Source organism: Oryctolagus cuniculus, chromosome 6, assembly GCF_964237555.1.
Source record: "Oryctolagus cuniculus chromosome 6, mOryCun1.1, whole genome shotgun sequence".
NCBI lineage: Eukaryota > Metazoa > Chordata > Mammalia > Lagomorpha > Leporidae > Oryctolagus > Oryctolagus cuniculus.
Genome location: NC_091437.1, coordinates 74,855,171 through 74,881,064, shown reverse-complemented (window position 1 = coordinate 74,881,064; position 25,894 = coordinate 74,855,171). Strand labels below are relative to the sequence as shown.

At 37.9% G+C, this 25,894-nt stretch overlaps 1 protein-coding gene and 1 non-coding gene across 8 annotated transcripts in view; both read right to left on the bottom strand.

Annotated features, from left to right (window-relative positions):
- The window catches only part of SNTG1 (syntrophin gamma 1), a 913,627-nt gene that overhangs the window by 236,769 nt on the left and 650,964 nt on the right, over positions 1-25,894 (bottom strand). For all 7 annotated transcript variants that reach the window (XM_070076592.1, XM_051843717.2, XM_051843715.2 and 4 more), the window contains one exon: positions 1,677-1,779. In XM_070076592.1, coding sequence (XP_069932693.1) covers positions 1,677-1,779 — 103 coding nt within the window. The remainder of the gene's footprint in view (positions 1-1,676; positions 1,780-25,894) is intronic.
- Positions 11,563-11,691, bottom strand: LOC127490869 (small nucleolar RNA SNORA33). Its single transcript, XR_007919259.2, has one exon. It is a non-coding gene; the product is annotated as a small nucleolar RNA SNORA33 (small nucleolar RNA).

The window sequence follows — 25,894 nt, the reverse complement described above, 5'->3', positions numbered from 1 at the left end:
CTCAACTCCAGATCCTGACTCTAGCTTCCTGACAATGCAGAGCTGGGGGGAAGTGGTGATGGCTTAAGTGACTGATTCTTGCCCCCCATTTGGGAGACCTGGATTGAGTTCCTGGCTCCCTGTTTTAGTCCCCGGCTCAGCACTTGAGAGTATTTGACAAGTGAGCCAGTTGATGGGATCTCTCTTTGTGTCTGTCTCTTTTTCTGTCTCTCTGCCTCTCAAATAAGTAAGTAAAAATTTAATAATATTTTTAAGATTAATGAAATAAGAAGATAGCCTCTTATATAATACAAAAGGGATGGAAATTACGCCAAGGGGAGTAAGTTAGTCATAAAAAGACAAATACTGCATTATTCTACTTTTATGAAACATCATAAGTAGTCAAACTCTTGTAAACAGCCAATGGATGGAGTTTGCCTAGAGTATGAGAAGTGGAAATGGGGGAGTTTTTGGGTAAGGGGTGTCGAGCTTCAGTTTGTGCAGATGGAAGGGTTCTGGTGCAGGTGGTTCATGTTATTGTACAACACAGTCAAAAATTATTCTTACAGGAAATCTTACATTATGTGTTATTCACCACAATAAAAAAAAAACTCCATTTTAGCAATACATTCAGCAATGTATTAGCAACTGAATTATACGTCTATCTTGTCACTCCACTATTTAAGATAGTGAAATAAAATTATAAATAAAATTATAAACCTGCTGAAAGCCTCGTTTATTGCAGCTTTATTGACAAAGGCAAACTACTGGGGAGAGCTGTGGTGTCTACAAAGGAGCATGCATTAATAAATTTTACAAATTTCATACAACGACATGCTACATAGTCATAGAAGTGAGCAAATTGTTGATGTATATGATGAACCTATATCTGAAAAAGTTATTACTAATGAAATAAGGCAGAGATTTAAAAAGATAGGTACAGTATGATTCTATCAAACAGGGTTCTACAAGAGGTAATGCAGTAGACAATAGTTGCTTCAGCACTGTTATTTACTTAGAAGAGGCACAGAGAAACTCTTCTATGACGGAGAGACATGGGTTAAGCAAATGTGCACTTTAGCAGAACTATTCAATTCGTGCATCATCACATTTTATTGCCTATATTTTATGAATAATGAAACATTCTTCTTTTGGTTAGCTAAAATAGTAGATAATATGTTTCATTTCAGAACAAAAGAAGCAGGAAACAAAACAGATAGTGAACTTTTAAAGTAAGTCTTTTGTGAATTATTTGTTTCCACAAAGATCAATACTTCCTTCAATCTTCCTACTCTAGTCAGGACAACCTTTGTGTAAACTCTTGTTTAGCAAGCCTAGTAATTAGATCAATGTGGATTATTTTTCTAGTTACAGAAAATATATTCACAAAATACTTAAATTGAAATTTAACAGATATATAATGCAATCATACTTTTTTATATGATGCCCATTTTTAAAACAAATTACCTCTCCAGTTACAGAATGGAAGAAAATGTGATGAAAACACTCGGAAAGGAAAATAAGATTGATGCTTTTTGCATAAGGATTAAGAGTATTCTCTATGATATAAGAATATGTATATATTGAGGTAGGAATCCCAGCTTTAAAGAAAAATGGTCAATTATGACCAGAAAATAATGGCTTGGAAAGTAAATATGATGATGTGAATGCTGCACCCATTATTCAGAAATACTCACATGCACAATCTTCATTCAATGGGAGTTTGAGGAAAGCAGGTGCTCTTTTTAAAAATGACACTGTTAGGGTCACTTCTTCTCCCGCATTCCGCAGAACCTGAACCTAAAAATGAAAAATAAAACATTATCATTATGTTTATAAGTTTTCTTCACAGTTGCAAAACCTTGAAATAATAGATTGTCTTTTCCATCTTTCCTTTGTTTCTTACAGTCAGAAACATTTTATAAAAATGAAGTAAATTATGCAAGCACAGCAAGGCAGCCATCAATGCTTACTCTTACCCCACTACTCTATGCTCTCCTGTTCATATAAAACAGTGCTCATTCCAATCACATTCATTTTGATCTTCGTGAGTTTATGCTATAAATTATGCAAAATGAGGGATAATAATTAAGTTTACAGAAATAAATATATGTAAAATTTTCAAATCACTGCACTTACTAATTTAAAAAAAAATTATTGAACATTCATTATTCAGCATAAAATGGGATAAGCCCTGCAAATACAAGAAAAAAATTGATCCTGCAAGTGTTGAACAGTGCATATTCAAATTAAATAAAATTGCCCTAATTCACTTGGGCGAAAATAAAGAGGCATTAACATTCTACTTCATCATTAAATATTGTCCTTTCTTTTCCCTACAAATCTGTAATAATGATGGAATCTTATTATCAATAACTATCAATACTTTTTAAATTATTGGATTAGTATATTTGATTCTGCCAGTTAAGACAATGCCAGTTTCTCCAAAATTCATTTTGAGAAAAATGTAGGCAAATTAAAATTCAAAGATTAAAAATAATAATGTAAGAACAAAAACTTGGGGAGTTATTTTTTACAAAAATCTGGAGAGGTTGTAAATATATTCATAATTTTAAACTCTAGTGTAAGCTAAGGGAAGAATTAAGAATAATTAGTGAAGCAGTAGTTAATAAGCATGGAAATATAACTTGTTAGACATTCAGAAAAATCAATCACCCTCAAGTCACTCATATAAGAATAGCAACTCAATTTGATACAACTTCTGGACCTGACAAGATGGTATGGACTGACTCTCTTCCTCTCCACTAAATATGACCATAAATACTTTAAAAATGCAAAAGACAATAAGATGAAAACACTGACAGATAAGAAGAAGAACAACTGATTAGGGGTCTCAGGGCTGGTGGAACTGTAAAAATGCTGGGAGTCAGAAATGCCTCCATGCACCAAGGCCTAGCATTATCTGACACCCAACATATAACAGAAGGCACTTCAACTAGGCTGAGACCACCTCTGAGTTGAAAGGGAGTCCTACCAACACCAGGTAAGTCCACAAGAACCAGTGCGCTAAGGCGGCCAGCGGAAGTGCTTTCCTTTCCACTGGACCTGAGCATCCTTCCCACCTGAGGCACTATGTGAACACAGGTAGGGGATCCCAACATAAATGTACAATGAGGCAAGTCACTTTGTTTTCAAGGGTCTGAGACTATCGTCCCCTACCTAGGGACAGGGCATTGGAGAGCTTCAGTGAGGAGAAACCTAACCCAACATCCTCATCCGCCTACTTCTTCCACAGGCAGGAAGTAACATTCCACAGGAATTACCAACTGGCAATACCCCTGGCCAAAGTTAGAGGAAGTATCTCTTTACCTCCTTGGTGGACCATGCAGCCCAGTCTTAAAAGCTCTTTCTACCACCTCAATTAATATCAGCAGAGAACAGTGATAGCCCACAACACAGAAGATTATTCAGTCAAACCAAAGTAGCTCCAGGTAGGCTCTAGAATATATATTGTAAACGGAATTATGACCCACAAACCTGTTTGCCAAACATAGTGAATTTCTGCTTAAAAAAAAAAACAACTTAAATTTACAACTTGATTCACATAACATATTAAACAAAATGACTGGGATACAACAAAAATTACATGTCACACTAAGAACCAAGAAAATCATATTTTTAAAGATTTGAATGGCAGAAGGATGAGAGAAATAGAGATATAGAGACAGATACATAGATACATGGATAGATATAGTCTATCCACTGGCTTATGCTCCAAATAACCATTTGTAGGAATTTTTCAAATGGAAATTATAGAGCTGAATAATCTAATAACATAAATAAAACAATTTTGTGTATTAGCTCAGTATCAGAGCGGGAATGAGAAAGAATAGAGGTTATGAAGAAGAGGGAAGAACAACAGAATTCACCTAAACTGAACATCGAAGAGGGGATGAGGCTATTAACCTTAGTAACCTATAGGGCAATAAAAAAATAAACAAAACTTACAGAAAGGAGAAGACAAAAAGGATGAGGATAAAAGAGTATTTAAATAAATATAACTCAACACTCACAAAGGAAGCCAAGGACAAAGGACATACTATAAATATTGCTAATAAAAAATAAATACAAGCAAAATTAAAAGATAATGCCTCTTGATAAATGGAATTTAATCAAAGAATATAAGGTTGATATAGTATTAGAAAACCAACAAGGCCGGCGCCGCGGCTCACTAGGCTAATCCTCCGCCTTGCGGCGCCAGCACACCGGGTTCTAGTCCCGGTCGGAGCGCCGGATTCTGTCCCAGTTGCCCCTCTTCCATTCCAGCTCTCTGCTGTGGCCCAGGAGTGCAGTGGAGGATCCCAAGTGCTTGGGCCCTGCACCCCATGGGAGACCAGGAGAAGCACCTGGCTCCTGCCTTCAGATTAGCGTGGTGCGCCGGCCTCAGCGCGCTGGCCGCAGCAGCCATTGGAGGGTGAACCAACGGCAAAGGAAGACCTTTCTCTCTGTCTCTCTTTCTCACTGTCCACTCTGTCTGTCAAAAAATAAAATAAATAAATAAATAAATAAATAAATAAATAGAAAAAAAGAAAACCAACCAGCATAATTAACTATATTAAAGCTAAGCTAGCTCAGAAGCAAAACATTTGATAAAATCTAAAATCTGTTTCTGTTGAACATATTGAGAAAAGTAAAAAAGGAAAGGTATTTCCTCAAGTGTAAAATGAAATCAATGACAGCATCATCCTGAACAGTGAAAGATTGAAGACCTTTGACTTAGAGAAAATATAGGTATCCAGATTTGAAAGGAAGAGACAAAGCTGTCTTTATTTGCAGATGACCTGATAGTTTATATAGAAAATGAAGGGGAATCTACCAACACACAAAACAAACATTCAAAGATCCAACTAGTAGAATTAATAGATGATAATAGTTGGTTTAGCATGATGAAGAGATGTAAAAATAGCAAATTTTTTTATGTTAGCAATCAGAATTTCCAATATTAAAAATATCAAAATATATATAAAAGAATAAAAATATGGAATATTTATATATTAGTCTTTATGAAAACTCAGTATACCAAAATCTACTAAAAGTAAGTTTAAAAGATCTAAATATACATGTCACAGAATTTAATACTGTTAATGTCATTCTACTTTAATTGGCCTTTAGATTTAATGAAATTTCAATGATAATCTCAGCAGATTTTCAGCAGAAATTGGCAAATCAATTCTAAAATACATATGCATATTCAAGAAATTTGGGATAAATGGATAAATGTATCAACTTCAAGATAAGAGCAAAGCTGCTGAACTAACATCAATTTATTTCTAGAGATATAATAAAGCTGCCATCATTAACACATTACCAAAAGGGATAGACAGATGAAACAAAATGCGTATCTGGAAACAAACATAAAAATAAAGAACTAATTTTCAACAAAATTGTAAAGAAATGAGAGAAGTACAAAACGCACAGTGTTTTCAAGAACTTGTACTGAGATATTGGATATTTTCATTAAAAAGAAAACAAAAGAGCTTTGATCTATACCACATGCCATATACTCATACTACTTCAAGCTAAATCAGATCTAAATTTAAAACCAAAAATATGAAACGCCCAGAATTAACTTAGAAGAAAATCGTGATATTGGGATTGGAAACAATTTCTTAATGATTACACCAAGAGCAAACCCATAAACAAATAAATTGTTAAGATGGAAATCATCAAAATATTACCATTGTTCTGTGAATGTCCTTCCTAAGAGATCTACAAATACTGAGACGCTATTTGTATATCTTTATCTGATAAATAAGGTATATCCAACACATATAAACAAATTTCAAAGTTTAATAGTAAACAAATGAACACAGAAAACATGGGCAAAATTCTTAAGTGCATACAGCTCTAAAGAACATAAAACTTACATCAGTGGGGAATTATTACTTAATAATGAAATCAACATTGAGACCACTACAATTCTACTAGAATGTACAATTTCTACATATTTAACATCCAAGTATTCATAAGCTTGTAGAGGAACTGGGACACTCAGAGACTACTAATGAAAGTAAAACATGACATAGGCTCTTGGAAAACAGCCGTTTCAAAAAATTGAAGTGTACACCTAACCAAATCATTTAGTAAATTCATTTTTATAAATTTGTCAGGAAAAATAAGCACACATCCACCCTAATGCTTTTCATAAAGACTAATAATACCTATATTGGTAATTCTCAAAAACAGGAGACAACCCAATCTCCACCAAAATATGAATAGATATGGATAGGTGTTTGGCTCATTGGTTAAGCCACTACTTGGGACACCCACATTCCATACTGAGTGCATGAGTTCAAGTCCGAGCTACATCACCGATTCTGGCTTCCTGATAAAGCCACCCTGGAAGGCAATGCTGATGACTCAAGGAGTTGGGTCCTTACCACCCATTTAGGAGAACTGGACTAAGTTTCCAGCTATTGGTTTTGGTCTGGCCCTCCCTCAGCTGTTGTGGGCATGTGCGGGAGTGAAACAGTATCGGAAGCTCTGTCTATCTCTCTCCTTATCAATAAACAAATAAATAAAATTTTAAGTAAAAATTTAAATCATTATTTTTTTTAGAAAAAAGAAAGTTATTAAAGTATAAGCAAACTCAGCTATTTCTTTCAAAGAATATAACTGAACAATAATAAAGAATATAGCTTGAACTATTGACACATGCTACAAGGTGAAAAAATATCAATCATTTTGAATTAAAGTAGGTAGATGAAATAGTTACTATTATACAATTACAATCTATATACAATTAGGTAAAATTGTAAGAAATACAAACAAATGTAGAGTGTCACCAAGTATGTTAGTGTTTTCCTAAGGGGGGAAGGAAGGTGCAGGAAGAATTTTATGGTGGAAAAAAATCAACCTTTCTGGGATAGGTGGATGATCGTTTATTACCCTGACTGTGCTAGTGACTCCACAGTTACTCAAATGTACCAAATTATACACATTAGGGGCTAGAGCTGCAGTGTAGTAGGTTAAGTCTGCCCATAGTGCTAGCATCCCATATGGGTGGGCATTGGTTCAAGCCTGGGTGTTTCACTTCCAATCCATCTCTGTGCTTATGGACAGGGAAAACAGTGGAAAATAGTTCAAGTGCTTGGGCCCCTGCACCCATATGGGAGACCAGGAAGAAGCCTCTGGCTCCTGGCTTTGAATTGGCACAGATCTGACCATTGTAGCCATTTTGGGTGGGATCCAGCAGATCGAAGGCATCTCTCTCTGTCCCTCTCTCTGTAATTCTGCCTCTCAAATAAATAAATAAATAAATATTTTTAAAAAAATTATACGCTTTAAAAACAATGTATTTTACATCAATAATATCTGATTATTACAGGTGGTAAAGATTGATTGATTGACTGATTCCAAAGTCAGAGTTACAGGTATGGTTGGGAGGGAGAGAGAGATTTTCCATGTACTGCTTTGCTCCCCCAAGTGACTGCAATCACCAGAACTGGGCCAGGCCAAAGCCTGGAACTCCATCAGGGCCACTCACATGCGTGACAGGGACCCAAGCACTTGGACCCTCTTTTGCTGCCTTCCCAAACACATTAGTAGGAAGCTGGATGGGAAGTGGCACAATCTAGATTTTGGTGTGCATATTGTCTCAGGCAATGGCTAAACCCACTGTGCCACAATGCGGGGCCCACTGTAGATGATAAAAACAGAAAATAATAAGAATAATGTACATACATGTCACCATTAAAAGAGTAAAAATAGAAATATTATCATTTTTATAAAAGCAAAGGGATATATGATAAAAACTTAGAAAATTGAATAACTGAAAATTCTCTGTATTATAAAGTATATGTAGAAAAAAACTCAATTGTTATTTTGAGTTATTGAAAGATTTCTTTTTTTTAAGTTTTTTTATTTATTTATTTGACAGAGTTACAGAGAGTGAGAGAGAGAAACAGAGAGAAAGGTCTTCCTTCCTTTGGCTCACCCCACAGATGGCTGCCATGGCCAGCACTGCGCCAATCTGAAGTTTGGAGCCAGGTGCTTCCTCCTGGTCTCCCATGCGGGTGCAGGGCCCAAGCACATGGGCCATCCTCCACTGCCTTCCCGGGCCAGAGCAGAGAGCTGGACTGGAAGAGGAGCAACCGGGACCAAAACCCAGCACCTATATGAGATGCTGGCGCTACAGGCGGAGGATTAATGTAGTGCGCCATGGTGCCACCCCCTGAAAGATTTCTTTTATGAGATCAGAAACAATCCCCCCAAATCACTACCTTCTTTTTTTCTTTACTGTTTCTTTAGTCCATATTACAAGTTCAATAATCAAAAAAAGAAATGCAATGATCATTTTTAGGAGATTATGAAATGTTAAGCACAGAAAACCCTTTAGAAACTATACATAGTTTTTGTGTTACATTATCCAGGGAGTTATTAAGCAAGTTTTGTACAGAAGAGCATAGGTATCATGTTAACACACAAAGGTCAGCGGTTTTGTGTTTACTATCAAAAAAAAAACATAAAACCGATTTTAAAGTAAATGAAGTGATATTTTATGTCATGAACAGCTGTAATACTGCAAAGGTACTGATTCTGTCCAAATTGTTTATAGACACAAGAAAATTCCACTCAGTGTTTCTTTCTTTTTTTTTTTTTTTCTTTTTTCCTTAGTTGGAATTTGGGTCCTGCTTTGCTTTTGCCATTAAATTAAAAACACTGATTGACATAATCAATATTATATAACTGGCTTGGGAATTTGAGAGAAAATTAACTATATAAAGGCAGTGAAATGTAACACCCAAATACACATATTCCAACATAAGTGTACAGTACAGAATATCTAGTGCTAAATGATAAAGACAAAGTCTTATGTACATCTCAAAATAACAAACAGGAATAAATAAAAAGTAGACAATGACAACTGCTTTTCTTTTAAAATTTTAAGTCTGCACTTTAAATATTAAAGTGTAACAGAAAAACTCAAAATATCAAGTATTATACAATATCACCCCACAGAGATACTTATTTTTTTAAATAAAAGACAACTTATAAATATGCTTCTGTGTGAGCATAATTTCAAGTATTTGACATACACACATTTCTTAATCAATACAAGGATATTAAACTTTTCAATGAATAAGATAGAGAGAATGCTTTAAATTATTTTTCAGATTTCTTCCTATGGCTGAATGCCTAATATTGTCAGACTGGAAAAATATAGGTTCTAGATCATGAATAATAATGAATGGATTAATCCTACAGAATCAGGACTCCATGAAAAAATCCAGCTATCTCTTTCATTTTCACTCAGGTTTTTTTTTTTTTTTTTTTTTTTTTTTTTTTTTTTGACAGGCAGAGTGGACAGTGAGAGAGAGAGACAGAGAGAGAGAAAGGTCTTCCTTTGCCGTTGGTTCACCCTCCAATGGCCGCCGCTGCAGCCGGCGCACCGCGCTGATCCGATGGCAGGAGCCAGGATCCAGGTGCTTTTCCTGGTCTCCCATGGGGTGCAGGGCCCAAGCACCTGGGCCATCCTCCACTGCACTCCCTGGCCATAGCAGAGAGCTGGCCTGGAAGAGGGGAAACCGGGACAGAATCCGGCGCCCCAACCGGGACTAGAACCCGGTGTGCCGGCGCCGCAAGGTGGAGGATTAGCCTATTGAGCCACGGCGCCGGCCACTCAGGTTTTAAAATTTGAATAAAGTATTGAGAATTCTAATCAGATAATGTAATACAGAAGGGTCAAAAGTAGCTCAGTGATGGCAATCAATAGGAATGGAAAATGGAAATCAAAATTAAATAGACATTTATTGGTTTAATTCTGGAGAAAATGCAATTGGCAATAACTCCAGAGGACTTCAAAAAATGTGTGGAAATGAAATTAAGAGATAAGTTTATTTTGATGCAAATTTTTAAAATTCATTCATATGTTAAATCTTTAAAGTCCATGACAAATTATTTTTAAAAGTCTATGTGTAATATTTCCAAATTTTTTCAGCATAAGAGACCTAGCTTTTAAATTTGTATTTCCATGAGCCTTTTGAAGATTTACTTATTAAAATTCAGAGTGACAGACAGACACATATAGGTGGCAGGAATTCAAATACTTGAGAAATTATCTGCTAACCATTAGCTGGGAGCTGACTCAGGGTATGAGTACCTGGGACTAGAATCCATATTGTACAAAAACAATCAATCTTCCACAACCTTTTTAAGCACCCTGATATGTATAAATAGATGCAGATGCATAGTTAAAGAAGTGTAATGAGAACATTTATATAGGTATTTCTAGTCTAAATTATGCCATTTAAAATGGAAAGTCACAGAAAAAAGGTCTAGTTATATATCAAATCAGAATTCCTAATGCCTCTGCTTAAATGCTGTCCATGTATGCAATGGCTTGAGTATTTTGCTAAATATTTGTTCCAATTAAGAATAAAGGTTTGATTCTCTGTTCTAATAAATCTTAACTCTAATAAAAATATCAGCTACGATAACCACAATATCATAATAATACATGTTGAATTTCTTTTGTAAAATTTATTTTATTTATTTGAAAGGCAGAGTTACAGAGAGAGAGAGGGAGAGACAGAGAGACAGAGATCTTCCATCTTCTGGTTTACTCCCTAAATGGCTGCAATGACAGTGGTTGGGCCGGATCGAAGCCAAGGCCAGGAGCTTCATCCTGGTTTCCCACAGTGGTGCAAGGGTCCAGGTATTTGAACCATATTACTCTGCTTCCCCAGGCATTGTGTAGGGAGCTGGAACAGTAGTGCAGCAGCCAGGACAAAAACTGTTGCGCATATGGGTTGCAGGCATTGCAGGCAGCATCTTTATCTGCTGTGACATTATGCTGGCCCCCTGTTCAGTTTCAATATGTGAAAGAGCCATTTAATTTGGCAAGGCAAGAATGTTGAAAGGTTTGTTGCAATTTTATTATTTTTTATTTAAAGATACAGCATAAAATCACTCCTTCATTTTCAAAGGTATCAAGAAAACAAAATTTCATATAATACAAGTTTGTGAAAAATCATACCTTAGGTAAGTTAAACTTTAAGTAGAATATATTGTTGGGTAATTCACATAACTATAGAAATACTATTTCAACATCTATCTTAATTCTAAGATGATTCAGACATTACTTCACTTTGTTATCTTATTATTATGTAGCCAACTGATTAGTTTAAAATTCATTAAGCAAGTTAAAATTAAGCATCACAACTGACACAAGTTGTAATTTAATGAAGACAACAAATTAGGAACAGAAGAGTAATGCTGAGTTACATCTAATTCCTTAAGACTCCAGGGAAGAATTATGAAAGTCTCTCCAATTCACTTTGTTAAAGGAAAATTTAATAACAAAGGTTTCCATAAATAGTATGAAGAACCAAAGGCCATTAATGTGAATAAAGTGTTAGCTTAAAAAATCTGGCAAGTGCCAGACTATGCCATGATCAAGAGGGCTTTATTTGAAAATGACAAGCCTGGATAAATATCAGGAAATTAGTAGTAATACTTAGTTTTATTCAATTTAAAAATACACTTGAGGTTTCCAAAAGGTCCACAGATAATACACATTATAAGTAAAACAATGTATGGATTTTTTGTTGTTATTGTTGTTGTTGCAGCCATTTTCAGGGACCTGAAAGACTTCAATGTCTTTAAGGTTCGTAACATGGCATTACTATTGCCAGATTTTTCTAGATTTCTGCAAAAACACAACAGGTAAGCAGATTCATTGGCTGGCTTTCAATGCATGGATTTTAAAAAAGTTTTACCACCAAAATGAATCTATCTTTTAATTCCATTTTTCCTACCAACTGTTTGCAATATCCTTGTGCAAGTTTTCCTCCCTCATTAAAAATTCTGAGATCACACTAGGTCACATTGAACAGCAAGTCCCTATAAGGACTCTAAGAAAAGGCACAATGAAAAAAATGAAAAAAACTCTGGGTTCTCTCTTACGGAGCAGAGCCCCTGAGCCTAGAATGCATGGCCATAAACTTTTCTCCTCCCCCTCGTCTTTGCTCAAAAATCATATCAATGACTCTCATCGCCACTACCCTAATGGGACAAATCTCCATATACCTCTATCCTTGCTTTCATGATCCACCTGGTAAGTTGTTTTTGGTTCACAGACTTATTTACAAAGCTTTTCATTGTACTTGACCAATAAAGAGTCTTTACTAAATAGTTCTGAATGAATAAATTTAACAATGTCAGTTTTAGAAAGCAACAAAAGGTGTCCTAAATGTCAGAACAATAAAACCACGTCAATTTAAACCAGATATTAGAGATGGTCTATCACCATTATTTTTCAGCAATATTTTATGATTCCTAGCAAATACAGTAAAAAGAAGGAATAAAATTGCTTTTACATATTTTAATTTTTAAAACTATAGTTGCATGCTTAGAAAAAAGATACACTCTACTGAAACACAAGTTTAAATTAAAAGGGAGCTATTCGGGGCAGGCAAGTGGTATAGCTGTAAGACAGTCTGACGACACCTATACCCTTATATGGAAGAACTCAGCTAAAAGTTCCAGATTGCTCTTGATTTCATCTTTCTTCTAGTGACCAGTATGGGATGACTCAAGTAGTCAGGTCCCTAATACCCACCTGAGACACCCGGATTGAGTTCCCAGCTCTTGAATTCTGCATGGCCCAGCCCTGGTTCTTAGGGACATTTAGAAAGTGACCCAGCATATGGGAGATTTTGTTTGTTTGTTTGTTTTTATGGATTTATTTTATTTATTTGAAAGACAGAGTTACAGAGAGGTAGAGGCAGAGAGAGAGAGAGAGAGTCTTCCATCTGCTGATTCTTTCCCCAGATGGCCAGAGCTGTGCTGATTGGAAGCCAGGAGCCAATAGCTTCTTCCGGGTCTCCCACATGGGTGCAGGGGCCCAAGGACTTGGGCCATCTTCCATTGCTTTCTCAGGCCATAGCAGAACTGGATCAGAAATGGAGCAGCTGGGACTTGAACCAGCGCCATATGGGATGCCAGCACTGCAGGCAGTGGCTTAACCTGCTACCCGACAGTGCCTGCCCCAGCATATTGGAGTTTGGTATCTCTCCCTCTCTCTCTTTCTGGTTTTCAAAACAAATGAAAAATACTTTTTAAAAGGAGTTATGTTGATGGGATTACATTGAAAATTGTTGTAACATGAAATATCCCTTTTCTATTCTACCAATAATCATAAGAAATATTAAAAATTTATACAAAGAAACTTGCAAAATCCTTAGGGATTTAACCAGTAGACATTGGCCTCTTTGAAGTAAATTTTTAATGTTTATTAAACAACAGAAGGCAGACTCAAAATCCTTTTAAGGGTATGCCAGGTGTGTGGTGAAGTTTCCTATAAGAACAAACTAAGTCAACCACTGTTAAAACATTCTACCAAACACACAAAATATAATTACAAAGAACAGTTTTAGGAGATGGAAAGAGCAGAGTTATTAATTTCTAAGTGTTCTTTTAAGTAAAATAATCAAATCAACATATTTTGATATGACTAACTAATCAGTGGGAATGACTACAAACTCCAATAAATTAAATGTTAATTCTAAATTTCAATATGTGACAGAAGTTTTTTTTTTAATGTACATTCATAGAACTGGTTAAACATGGTGCATATATATTTGAAGGAATATATTCTTCATATTCTTTTAGAAGGAAACAAAACAGGCCACTATTTTAGAGAATGCACTGACACTAAGTCCTAGCATTTTAAAAGAGTTAAATATATGTAACACTAGAGAAATAATCTGATAGGAAATTACACAGGATTCCATGTAAAATGTGAGGATGTAAAGAAAATGTCAAGCTAAAATATAAACCCAGAACCTGGAAGAGCTACCTGTATCTAGAAAGCTAGATACAGTTTCTTACGTATGTAAATGCAAATTTTGCAAGTTTTACTTGTTAAAGTTCAGAGTAACTGCTTTCAAATAGATATGAAGGCAACTGTTGTTCATTGTTTGCTCATTTTGGCCTCAGTTTGTGTTAGCAATTCCTACACAGGGACACTGGCAATTTAAATCTCACATTATGCTTTTGGATGATCTAAAAAGAACACTACTTTGTCTCAAAGATTAGTTAAGGTCAATAAATAGGGAAAATAATTTTGAGTTTATCTTTTTGCTCTTTTATTAGACAAATGGAGAAAGAAAATTGTTTTGATTCTTGCATTGCCTTTAAAAAGCATTAGTATGGCGTTGAAGACACTGGTTTACAGGCAGGCCTGTGTCCCATATCAGAATAGTTTCATTCAATTCTCAGTTCAGGCTCCTGATTCCAGTTTCCAACCAAAACAGTGCTTGGGAAGCAGCAGTATTGACTCAAATATTCAGATTCCTGGCATTCACATGAAAGACCTGAAATTGCATTTCTGGCTCCCAGTTCAGCCTCACCCACTGTGAACCAGCAAACAGGAACTTGCTCCTCGAACAAATAAATAATTTTTGTCATGATTATAGCAAACTTTTTTTTAACTTTTATTTAGTAAATATAAATTTCCAAAGTACAGTTTATGGATTGCAATGGCTCCCCCCCCCATAATTTCTCTCCCTCTAGCACCCCTCCCATCTCCCTCTCCCTCTCCCACTCCATTCACATCAAGATTCATTTTGAATTATCTTTATATACAGAAGATCAATTTAGTATATATTAAGTAAAGATTTCATCAGTTTGCACCCACCCAGAAACACAAAGTGTAAAATACTGTTTCAGTACTAGTTATAGCATTACTTCACATTGGACAACACACTAAGGACAGATCCCACATGAGAAGTAAGTACACAGTGACTCCTGTTGTTGACTTCACAATTTGATACTCTTGTTTATGGTGTCAGTGATCGCCCTAGGCTCTAGTCATGAGTTGCCAAGGCTATGGAAGCTTTTTGAGTTTGCCAACTTTGATCTTATTCCGACAGTGTCATAGTCAAAGTGGAAGTTCTCTCCTCCCTTCAGAGAAAGGTACCTCCTTCTTTGATGGCCCGTTCTTTCCACTGGGATCTCACTCACAGAGATCTTTCATTTAGTGGTGTTTTTTTTTTTTTTTTTTTTTTTTTTTTTTTTTTTTTTTTGCCAGAGTGTCTTGGCTTTCCATGCCTAAAATACTCTCATGGGCTCTTCAGCCAGATTCGACTGAGGCCAGAGTGCTATTTAGGACATCTGCCATTCTATGAGTCTACTGTGTATCTGCTTCCCATGCTGGATCATTCTCTCCCTTTTTGATTCTATCAGTTAGTATTAGCAGACACTAGTCTTGTCTGTGTGATCCCTCTGACTCTTAGACCTATCAGTGTGATCAATTGTGAACTGAAATTGATCACTTGGACTAGTGAGATGGCATTGTATAGGTTATGTTAGTAAAATGGTGCAGTCTTATCTATGGTGAGATCTATACCCCAACACCATCCTAGGCTCTAGCCCCTGCCGCCATTGTTGGAAGCCAGGTGGCCACATGGCCCAACCACCAGTGTCAGCTCCACCTGCATCCTAATGGGATTTGCTGCTTCTGCTTTCCTTCCACCCCACTCCCCCAGCAAAGTTTTAAAAGGACCTGTTTCTGAACATGCGGCTTTCCATCTCCTGATCTCTCTCTCTATCTATCTTTCTCTCTCTTTGTCTCTTGATCTCTCTCTCTGGATTACTCTCTTACACTCTCCTTCTCACTCTTTTTCCTCCTTGCCCCTTCCCTCTGGTCTTTCAGGTTTCTCCAAATAAACCCTTTCCCTTACTCCAGTGTTTGGTGTGTTTTTTGGTGGCCTTACATTGGTGTCATGACTCGGATCCAGGCTCCCCAAGTGACTTTGTTCAACCTTCAAGGATCTCTGAGCTGCCTTGTGGTCCTGGATTTCTGCCAGTCACAAAACACAGCTTTGGAACTCCTTCCACACCACCTAATGCTCCATGATCTCCATCCACATACTGACCTTCCAAATTCTGAGGTAAGATGGAACAGGAAATTCCCACAGCGACTTCTATGAGTTGTGGTTCTACTCCCATGTAAAAGTTCGGGAATGGCCATCTCCATGCTTTCATGGGCCAGCTCTTATCTTCCAACTTTGGCCCACAGTCTCCTTTGGGAACTGTCTGGCAGCTGCCTGCTGCCTGAACTTCTGTTTCAGAGGCAGTCCCAAGTGGCTGACCATTGACTATGACATCACGGGCCTAAAGTGTTCTTAGGGAAAAAAAGCAGCTGTAGCTAGACACTGAGTTTGAAGAAATTTCTCTCTTTGAATCTAGGAAATCACTACCTTTAAAATATTACTTTATAACTTGCCAAACTTATTTTGCAATTTATTATGACAGGTTTCTGGGTAAGCAGTACTCAATGAAACAGCAATGAGTAATTAGTACTTGTTTTAAATGAATGCAATTTTAATTTTATTTGAATTCATATAGAGATATAATATAATATGAGCATCTTAAGTCATTTACATGTAACTGCTAATTTAATTTGATTAAAGGCAAATGAGATAAATGCATCTCTATTCCAAGCCCGACTTTTCCCCTCATTTCTCTATTCTCTTTAAGGTGGAAACTGACTATACTGAAGGACTCTCTAGGATGTACAATTTGATCTTTAGATCTTATAAAAGGGATGGCTAACATTTTCTGTAATAGCATAGCCAAAATGAGATATTATAATTTCACAGCTAGATTTACTTCACCATGGGTACAGTAAACAGGCAAAGTATCCCTTTCAGACCAAACAAGGAAGAGAAACTTTTAAAGTGAGGACAAGCCGGCGCCGTGGCTCAATAGGCTAATCCTCCACCTTGCGGCGCCGGCACACCGGGTTCTAGTCCCGGTTGGGGCGCCGGATTCTGTCCCGGTTGCCCCTCTTCCAGGCCAGCTCTCTGCTATGGCCAGGGAGTGCAGTGGAGGATGGCCCAGGTGCTTGGGCCCTGCACCCCATGGGAGACCAGGAAAAGCACCTGGCTCCTGGCTCCTGCCAGGATCAGCGCGGTGCGCCGGCTGCAGCGGCGGCCATTGGAGGGTGAACCAACGGCAAAGGAAGACCTTTCTCTCTCTGTCTCTCTCTCTCACTGTCCACTCTGCCTGTCAAAAAAAAAAAAAAAAAAAAAAAAAAAAAAAAAAAAAAAAAATAAAGTGAGGACACAGCTTTCCTCACGGCCACCGTCTGCCTCAGAAAAAAACACTATCATAATGTGCTTGTGACTAAAGTCTTCTAGTGTAGGCAACAAAGATTAGAGATGGGACTTGAGCACCCCCTTGACTTGTATCTTCTGGTCTGCTTTAACAAAAACCAAGAGGAAAAGAAAGCTAGGCATCAGAAACAATGTAAAGATAGGTGGCAGGCCTATTAAAGGCTGCTCTGTACAGTGATCTGCCATCAAGGAGGCCCAACAGGACAGTCCACTGCATCGGTTTTCCATGTGAAAATCCAGGGCTTCAGCAGAAGTCAGCTCATGAAGAGGCCTGGCAGCTCTGCCAGCCAAGAGTTGGATCACTGGAAATGGAACTGCCCCAGAGTCAAAGGATGCCCAGGACAGGGCCACAGATCTTGTTGGCTCCAAGCTGAAAAGCCTTTCACTTGGCCCAGCTTCCAAAGTCACCACCACTGCTGAGGGGACAGCTAAGTAAGTTCAGTAACATTGCAGGCAGAACTGTAAATTTCCTGTTAGAGATGCCAGGTGCTTTTAACAGGTCAGCTGTCCTCCCAGCCCAGCTAGGTAATGGAAGTCAACAGGGTGCCTTCCCCAAGGAGGTTCACACCTCTCTTAAGATGTACCCCTTGTGAAGACACAGATAGGTCTGGGCCTCATAACTGGCAAGGCCTTAAAGCCCACCTGATTATTATCAGGCCCACTTCTGTCAGTTTCTATTTGCCTCTCAATCAGAGAACTTATTCATGGCTTAGACAGCACCTTTCATAGTTCCTCTAATAATGACTCTGTCCTTTGTTCTAAATCCTGTCTAGTCCACTTGGGGCCTCATTCCTTTGAATCATAGTCTACTCTAACACCAGTGGCTCTACTCCTGAGCTGTATGATGGTCCTCTTCCCCACTTAACATTGTATGATTGTTCAGGATTTTCTCCAAAGACAAACCCCTCTGCCCACAAAAGATGAGTGGCTTTTCTCCCAGCCTTGGTTGGGATCAGCTTTAAACCACATCCATCAAACAGTCTTCACAAGGGTCCGGAGACCACATCCCTATTCCTCCCCTCTATGAAATATTCTCATTACTTGGTTAATGCCACTCAGGATTAATAGTTGCTATTCTCACCCTGACTTTATACAACTAGTCTGCTTAAGTGTTTACAGGAGTTGATAATGGAACGAATCAAGGCCTTCAGCAACCAGATGGTCAACCAAATGCTGCTACCAGGATATACTCTGCTCCCCACCCAGGAGACAGTGGCTTGAGACATCACCCTTTGCCAGCGAAGAGTATCTCGTCACCCCATGTCAACAGGAATCAGCTCTGAAGACAGATTATCATCCCTCTAGCCCTCCTGGACTTTTTGGGTTAATGTAATCCCACACAACTCCTGCTTTATAAAAACAAAAGGGGGGAATGTTAGTAAATGATGCAGCCTTATCTATGGTGCAATCTACATCCTGACACCATTTTGGCTCTATCCCCCACCACCATTGCTGGAAGCCAGGTGGCCACATGGCCCAACCACCAGTGTCAGCTCTACCTGCATCATAACGGGATTCGCTGTTTCTAACTTCCCTTCCCGCCCCCTCCCCCAGCAAAGTTTTAAAAGGACCTATCCCTGAATATGAGGCTCTCTTTCTCTCCATCTCTTGATCTTTCTGTCTCTTTCTCTCTCTATCTCTCTGTCTCTTGATCTCTCTCTCTGGATCTCTCTCTTGCACTCTCCTTCTCTCTTTTCCTTCTTTGTCCCTTCCCTCCACTCTGTCGGGTTTCCACCAATAAATCCTTTCCCTTACTCCAGTGTTTGATGTGTTTTGTGGTGGCCTTATAGGTTATATGAGGGCACTTCAAAAATTCCAAATCAAATTAAATTTTTGCTTTATTCAGGTGCAAAAAAATGAAATCAATGTACAGCTTTTTCATAATATATATTTTTAAAGTTCCCTCATATTTTAAACTGCCAGGATGAAACTAGACCAGCATACAAAAAAACCTGGACTTACAGCAAAGATTCCATTCACTTTGTCTTGAACATTACTATCATTGTTAATTAATTGAAACATGTGTCAATGGGCCTTCAAACTCTACGCTTCACAGGTGACAGTGACACAGAAGCAGCACTGTTAAAATATTCAACATTTCATAATGAATAATACTCAATCATTGTATATAACAACAGTTTCTCTATCAAAAATTAGACCAAATTACCTCAGTAGGAAATCTGTTTGAGTTGTTGATTTGTTTTTATGAAAAGTCTTGCATTCAATTGCATGTTGAGTCAATTCTATTTATTTAAATGAATATCACCAAGTGCTGATTATACTGAATATTTAAAACTTACATAGTCCCTATATGTGCTCAAAACACAATATAAGCTAAGATTTATTAAAAATAATGTGAAATAAATAAGGTGAGAATTATTTTATTTTACAGATGAGAATATGAAAGCATTCAAAAGCTAAAATATTTACTTAAATATGACAGCTGATTAATGGCAGACTGACAAAATTACACATATGACTTACTTCTTTCCCTTGTGCCATTTTACAAAAAAAGTCAATGGTAAATCTTAAATTTTTTTTAAAAAATCATACTTTGTTCTTATAACAATTTAAGAACATATTCACTGCCTATTGGCTCCTACATATCTCTGTCTATAGAGTCCAACTCCACATCATCACTTCTTTGCTATAGAAAAGATAGAAATAGAGTCTACTTAGATGTAAGAAAACAGGATAAGAAAGATAAATGAACTTATCTTAATATCCAGGAGACTGCATTTGTATAAGTTACTTACTTGTGCTCCTTTTAAGAACAATCTGTATGGAGATTAAATCAACTCAACAAGCATGCATCAAGGGTTTATCATATCAAAAGCATCACATGTAGGGACACAGAAAGTGCAATGTGGAAATTACATTGATAAATCCCTTGTCACTACCAAACTGATGGGATGAAAATGCTTCCCATTAATTAAAAGGAAAAAAAAAGACAAAAACGTTTTAAAAATAAAATATTTTAGGCCCCAATCTATTCAGTGTAAAATGATTCACAGTGCTTTTTGTTGTACACTCTGCTAATACTGGCATCACTGAGAGTTTGTGGAATTGTATCACTGCCTAGGGTGGAACAATAGGGGAAACAAGCAAACCAAGGCCCACACAACCCTGCTGCCCTCTCAATTGCAAATGACTCGAATCATTTTGATCTCATTGGTGATAACTCAGAGAGCATCAGTGAGATCCTCAAAAAGGAAGAAAACTTTTTTTATTTGACAGGTAGAGTTATAGACAGTGAAAGAGAAAGACAGAGAGAAAGGTCTTCCCTCCGTTGATTCACTCCCCAAATGGCTGCCATGGTAGTCACTGCACCGATCTGAAGCCAGGAGCCAGGTGCTTCCTCCTGGTCTCCCATGTGGGTGCAGGGCCCAAGCACCTAGGCTATCCTCCACTACACTCCCAGGCCACAGCAGAGAGCTGGACTGGAAGAGGAGCAACCGGGACCAGAACCCGGTGTCCATATGGGATGCCAGTGCCACAGGTGGAGGATTAACCAAGTGAGCCACGGTGCTGGCCCCCAAAGGAGAAATTTGTTTTATCCTATCAAATGTAGTCGATGTTTACTGAGGTCCCAAGGTGTTTCAATCAGACTTCCCTTCATTTTCCTTCAATGATGGAAAGCACATTTACAAAATGTAATCATTGCATACTAAATGTAAGGATGCTTCAATGTTTTCTCATAATACATGGTAAATGCATATTATAAGAAAATTATTCATGGATTTCAAACTTTGGGGCAGGAACAGGTGATGGGCACAGAGATGAAGATGCCACTTGACATGTCAACAGCTCCCAAACCCAGCTCCCAACTATAGCTTCCTGATAATACAGACCTGGGAAGCAACAACTTGATGATTCAAGTGATTGGGTTCCTGTTCCCCACATAGGAGACCTGGACTGAGTCCTCAGATCCCAGCTTTGACCTGGCCCAGCCTGACCACTGCAAGTATTGGGGAAGTGACCCAGTAAATGGAAGTCTCAGTCTCCTTCTCTCTGTCTCCTTCTCCCTCCCCCCTCCCTCTCTCTTTCTCTTTTCCCCTTCTCTTTCTTCCTCTCTCATAAAATATTTAATTAAAATTTTAAAAAGTGGTGACATCAAAATAAATATCTATCAACTCCATATTTCTCCAAATTTTTTGAAGTTCCCCCATGAAATATATTCAGTTCAGTTTATGGGGACAGAGTGAGTCAAGACATCTTTTATAGGATAAAAACATTGTAGCATATTTTTATACATAGTTGTGACATATTTGAGGCAGAATACTGAGATACAGCACATCTATGTACCTTTGAAATTCAGTGTTTAAATAGTATAAAATAGACAATTACATTAAAATAACCACATTAGTTGTAAATAATTCAATGCTCTTGTATACTTTAAATTCATAACAATAAAACCATAGCTATGTAAGTGTCAAGTTTATAATTTATGTTACCAGAAAGTAAATTTCTTGAAGAAAAAGAGAGACATCACAACACTTTATCCTTATCTTTCTAGAATTCTGCATAACATTATCTCAAACATAATGAATTGTCAAGATCTGGAAAACAAAGCTAAACACTATCACACCCACATTAGATTCGCAGCTGTGGAATATAGTTGCTAAATATTTGTTTATGCATATTATCACACAATGTTTGCACAACATAAAACTAAGAAGTAAATATTTTAGATCTGCTGACACTGCTCCTTGCTATGTACTGTCATTTCAGTCTATTGCAGGAGTCATTTAAATATGTTATTCTGAATTGTAAATGCCATCCCCCAGAATTCACATTGAGTACAGTATAAACACTCTGCTACCATTAGCAGCATTGTTGGGGCCTCCCAGAGTAGGCTGTGCCAGCACTTCCTTGGTGAGTAGAGTCTGCACAGGGAGAAACACAGCCATGCTGCCACAGAAAGACTGTGCTTTTGGGGGGAAGTTCAGGAATTTCAAACACTTAAACGAGGCTCTGGGTGTTATTAAGTGAACAGGATGAAAAGAGCTTGTTTTACATGTTGATAAATAGATAAAGAAAACATCATCTATCCATTTTATCATTTAATTATTCCTTTAAATTTCAGCTATTAGAGAAATTTGTCTTGCACCAAAAAGATCAGACATAATTAATTGTAAAAGCAATGACAATATTTGCCAAATTTTTCAAGAGGTATTTATTTTACTCAAGACGTATTTATTTTATAAAATTGCTCAATATTATATATATTTTTTCAAAAAGTTCAGAAAATTGAATTAAAGAATCATCTGTTTTAATGCAGAAGCATTGTGAAATGCATGCATACTTTTTATAATAATGCATATCCATGAACCTTTTGAAGACTCCTCTTTGGTAATATATATAATATATACCTAGATCTTATAGAAATGAATGAAGATAACTAAAGATGAACTTTAGCAACATTTTAAAACGTTTGACTTCTGTTTCATCATCTCAGACTTTCCTATAGCCTCCTTTTCTGTTTCAAGTCCTACCTCATTTTCAACAGATTCCCAAAGGACCCTTCCATCTCCTGGTAGCTAAATGGCAAAAACAAAACAAAATGAAAAAGCTTTTTTGGGGGAAATATTTCACGTGCCTGGGCCCTGGATTTCAGACTCAGATTTCATCTTCACCTCTAGTACACTCCAAACCCCAAAATACATCATAATTTCATTCCTAAGCAACTTGCAGGGAAAGAGTACACTCATCAGTGACAACAGGACAAAGGTTTCTTTTTTAACGCAGGAGAGATTCTGGATTTTTAAAATAATTACAGTTTCTTTTTGTTTATTTGAAAGACAGAGCAACAGCAAGTGAGGGAAAGACACACAGAGAGAGCTCTTCCATCTGCTGGTTCACTACCCACAAATCTGGGTAGTGAACATCTGGGCATCCCATGTGGGTGGCAGAGGCCCAGGTACTTGAGCCATCTTTTGCTGCCCTCCAGCGTGCATTAGCCAGAATCTGGATTGGAGTGGAGGATCTGGGACTCAAACTGGCAATCTCATATAGACGCTATGCTGCAGCTGGTGGCTTAAACTGCCATACCCCGGTGCCTGCGCTTGGATGTTTAGAAAACTATTCTGGCCTTTTTTCACCAAGATGGCGCCGAAGGCGAAGAAGGAAGCTCCTGCCCCTCCTAAAGTCGAAGCCAAAGCGAAGGTCTTGAAGGCCAAGAAGGCAGTGCTGAAAGGCGTCCACAGCCACAAGAAGAAGAAGATCCGCACGTCCCCCACCTTCCGGCGGCCCAAGACGCTACGCCTCCGACGGCAGCCCAAATACCCTCGGAAGAGCACCCCCAGGAGAAACAAGCTTGACCACTGTGCCATCATCAAGTTCCCCCTGACCACGGAGTCGGCCATGAAGAAGATAGAAGACAACAACACACTGGTGTTCATTGTGGATGTCAAGGCCAACAAGCACCAGATCAAACAAGCTGTGAAGAAACTCTATGACATTGATGTGGCCAAAGTCAACACCCTGATCAGCCCTGACGAGAGAAGAAGGCGTGTGTGCGGCTGGCTCCTGACTATGATGCTCTGGACGTTGCCAGCAAAATTGGGATCATCTGAACGGAGTCCAGCTGGCTAATTCTAAATATATATGTTTTTTCACCATAAAAAAAAAAAAAAAAAACTATTCTGTATTTTTACTTGAAATGCAAAGAAAGAGAGAAATGTAGAGACCAAAAGTTCCTATCTGATGATTCACTCTCTAAATGTTCACCATAGCCAGGGCTGGGCTAGACCAAAGTCAAGAGTTAGAAATTCAGTCAGACTCTGTTCCCCCGGATCTCCATTGACAGGAAACTGGATTCAGAAACTGGAGGTAGGCCGGCGCTGCGGCTCACTAGGCTAATCCTCTGCCTAGCGGCGCCAGCACACCGGGTTCTAGTCCCGGTCGGGGCGCCAGATTCTGTCCCAGTTGCCCCTCTTCCAGGCCAGCTCTCTGCTGTGGCCAGGGAGTGCAGTGGAGGATGGCCCAAGTGCTTGGGCCCTGCACCCGCGTGGGAGACCAGGAGAAGCACCTGGCTCCTGCCATCGGATCAGCACGGTGTGCCGGCCGCAGTGCGCCGGCCGCGGCAGCCATTGAAGGGTGAACCAATGGCAAAAGGAAGACCTTTCTCTCTGTCTCTCTCTCTCTGTCCACTCTGCCTGTCAAAAAAAAAAAAAAAAAAAAAAGAAGGAAACTGGAGGTAAGTACAGAGTCCAGGTATTCCAATTTGGGTCTCTCAATCAGCATCTTAACCACGAAGCTAAATACCAGTGCCCCACTTGCATTTTCTAATTGCATTTTGACCCCACAGTAATAACTTAATAACAGGGGATTTAAGCTCTATCTATCTATTTAAACGAACTGAAGTAAACAATTTCCTATCTATTTAAAGGAACTGAAGTAAACAATTTCCGCGTTTGGACTCTATTCACCTGAGACAAATTGAAACGGTTCATGCTCAGTCAGACAGTTTAGAGGAATGAGTGTGTGTTGGGAGTACGAACATAACACTTTCAAAGAAAACAGCCTTAAAGAAAACTACCAATTGTTATTCTCACAAATATTACCTTTGAAAAGCAAGTGGTACAGAGGCAGACACAGGGAGAGCTGCACCCTGCACGCAGGGAGCAGGAAGAACATAAGACTCACGTCTTTGAAATCCCATTGTTCTCATTCCTGCTTAGGCTATGGTTGAATTTCGTAGTAGGAAAAGAGTTAAGTTAGTAGTAAGAGAAGGAAGGAGCCGCCTCTTCTCTTGCTGTTAGTGCTCTGGTATCCATAGCAACTAGGGGCAGCCATACCCCCAGACAGAGCTACTTCACAACTACAACTTAGTGAGAGGAAAGAGGGGGCATGAGAAAGACATCTTGACAGATTGATTGGGGCAACAATTTGTCAGATCACTGGACTGGGAAATCGCTACAACTCTGCTGATTCGGTTCCTATCTCAGCCTCATAAACTGGGGACTGAATAAATATGGCCATAGCACATTGCATACAGGGCTGAAAATCTTGGACCAGCATCATTGCCATTTACTGCTGAAACTAGCCATCTCTCTTCCATTATTGCAGAAATCACAAAACTGACTAATAGCAACAAATACTGCATTGTAAAGAAAATCACTAGGAGCAATGTGGCATTCCTTCTCTTTGATATTGTCTGATGAAAGAAACATATAAGAAATTCTTAGATATTTTCTATGCCAATCAACAAAACCAAATTTTAGGCCTCCTATTCTTGACACGTAAACTGAATGTTTTTTAACATAGAATAAAGTTTTGATTTTCAGTTAATGTGGTCATAGTTAATTGCTACTCACTAAACAAAAATCATTGCATTCCTTGAATATATGGACCATAATTAATTATAAGTAGAAAACATAATAATTGTAAAAAATCTAATGATATATATTGTCAGTAGACTCTAGCAATGTCTTTTGAATGCTGATCAGTTGTGCTTTCAAAACTTACTGCTCTGTTATGTGGGTGCTATCATCTGAAACTACAAATCATTTATGGGAATCAATAAGCTTTCTAGTAATGATTTTTATACACAATGCATATATTGGCTATTTAATACTTGTTGGTCAATAAAATTGTAATCATGGTTTTGTATCTCTTACATAGAACATGAACAATAGTCCAATAAAAAAGAATGCATCATTTCATTTTCACAATCTGCCATTCTGTCAATGGAATTTTCATATTTTGAAATAAAAGCTGATTTCTATTATAAAACTAAAAGTATTTTACTAGTAAACTATTACAATATA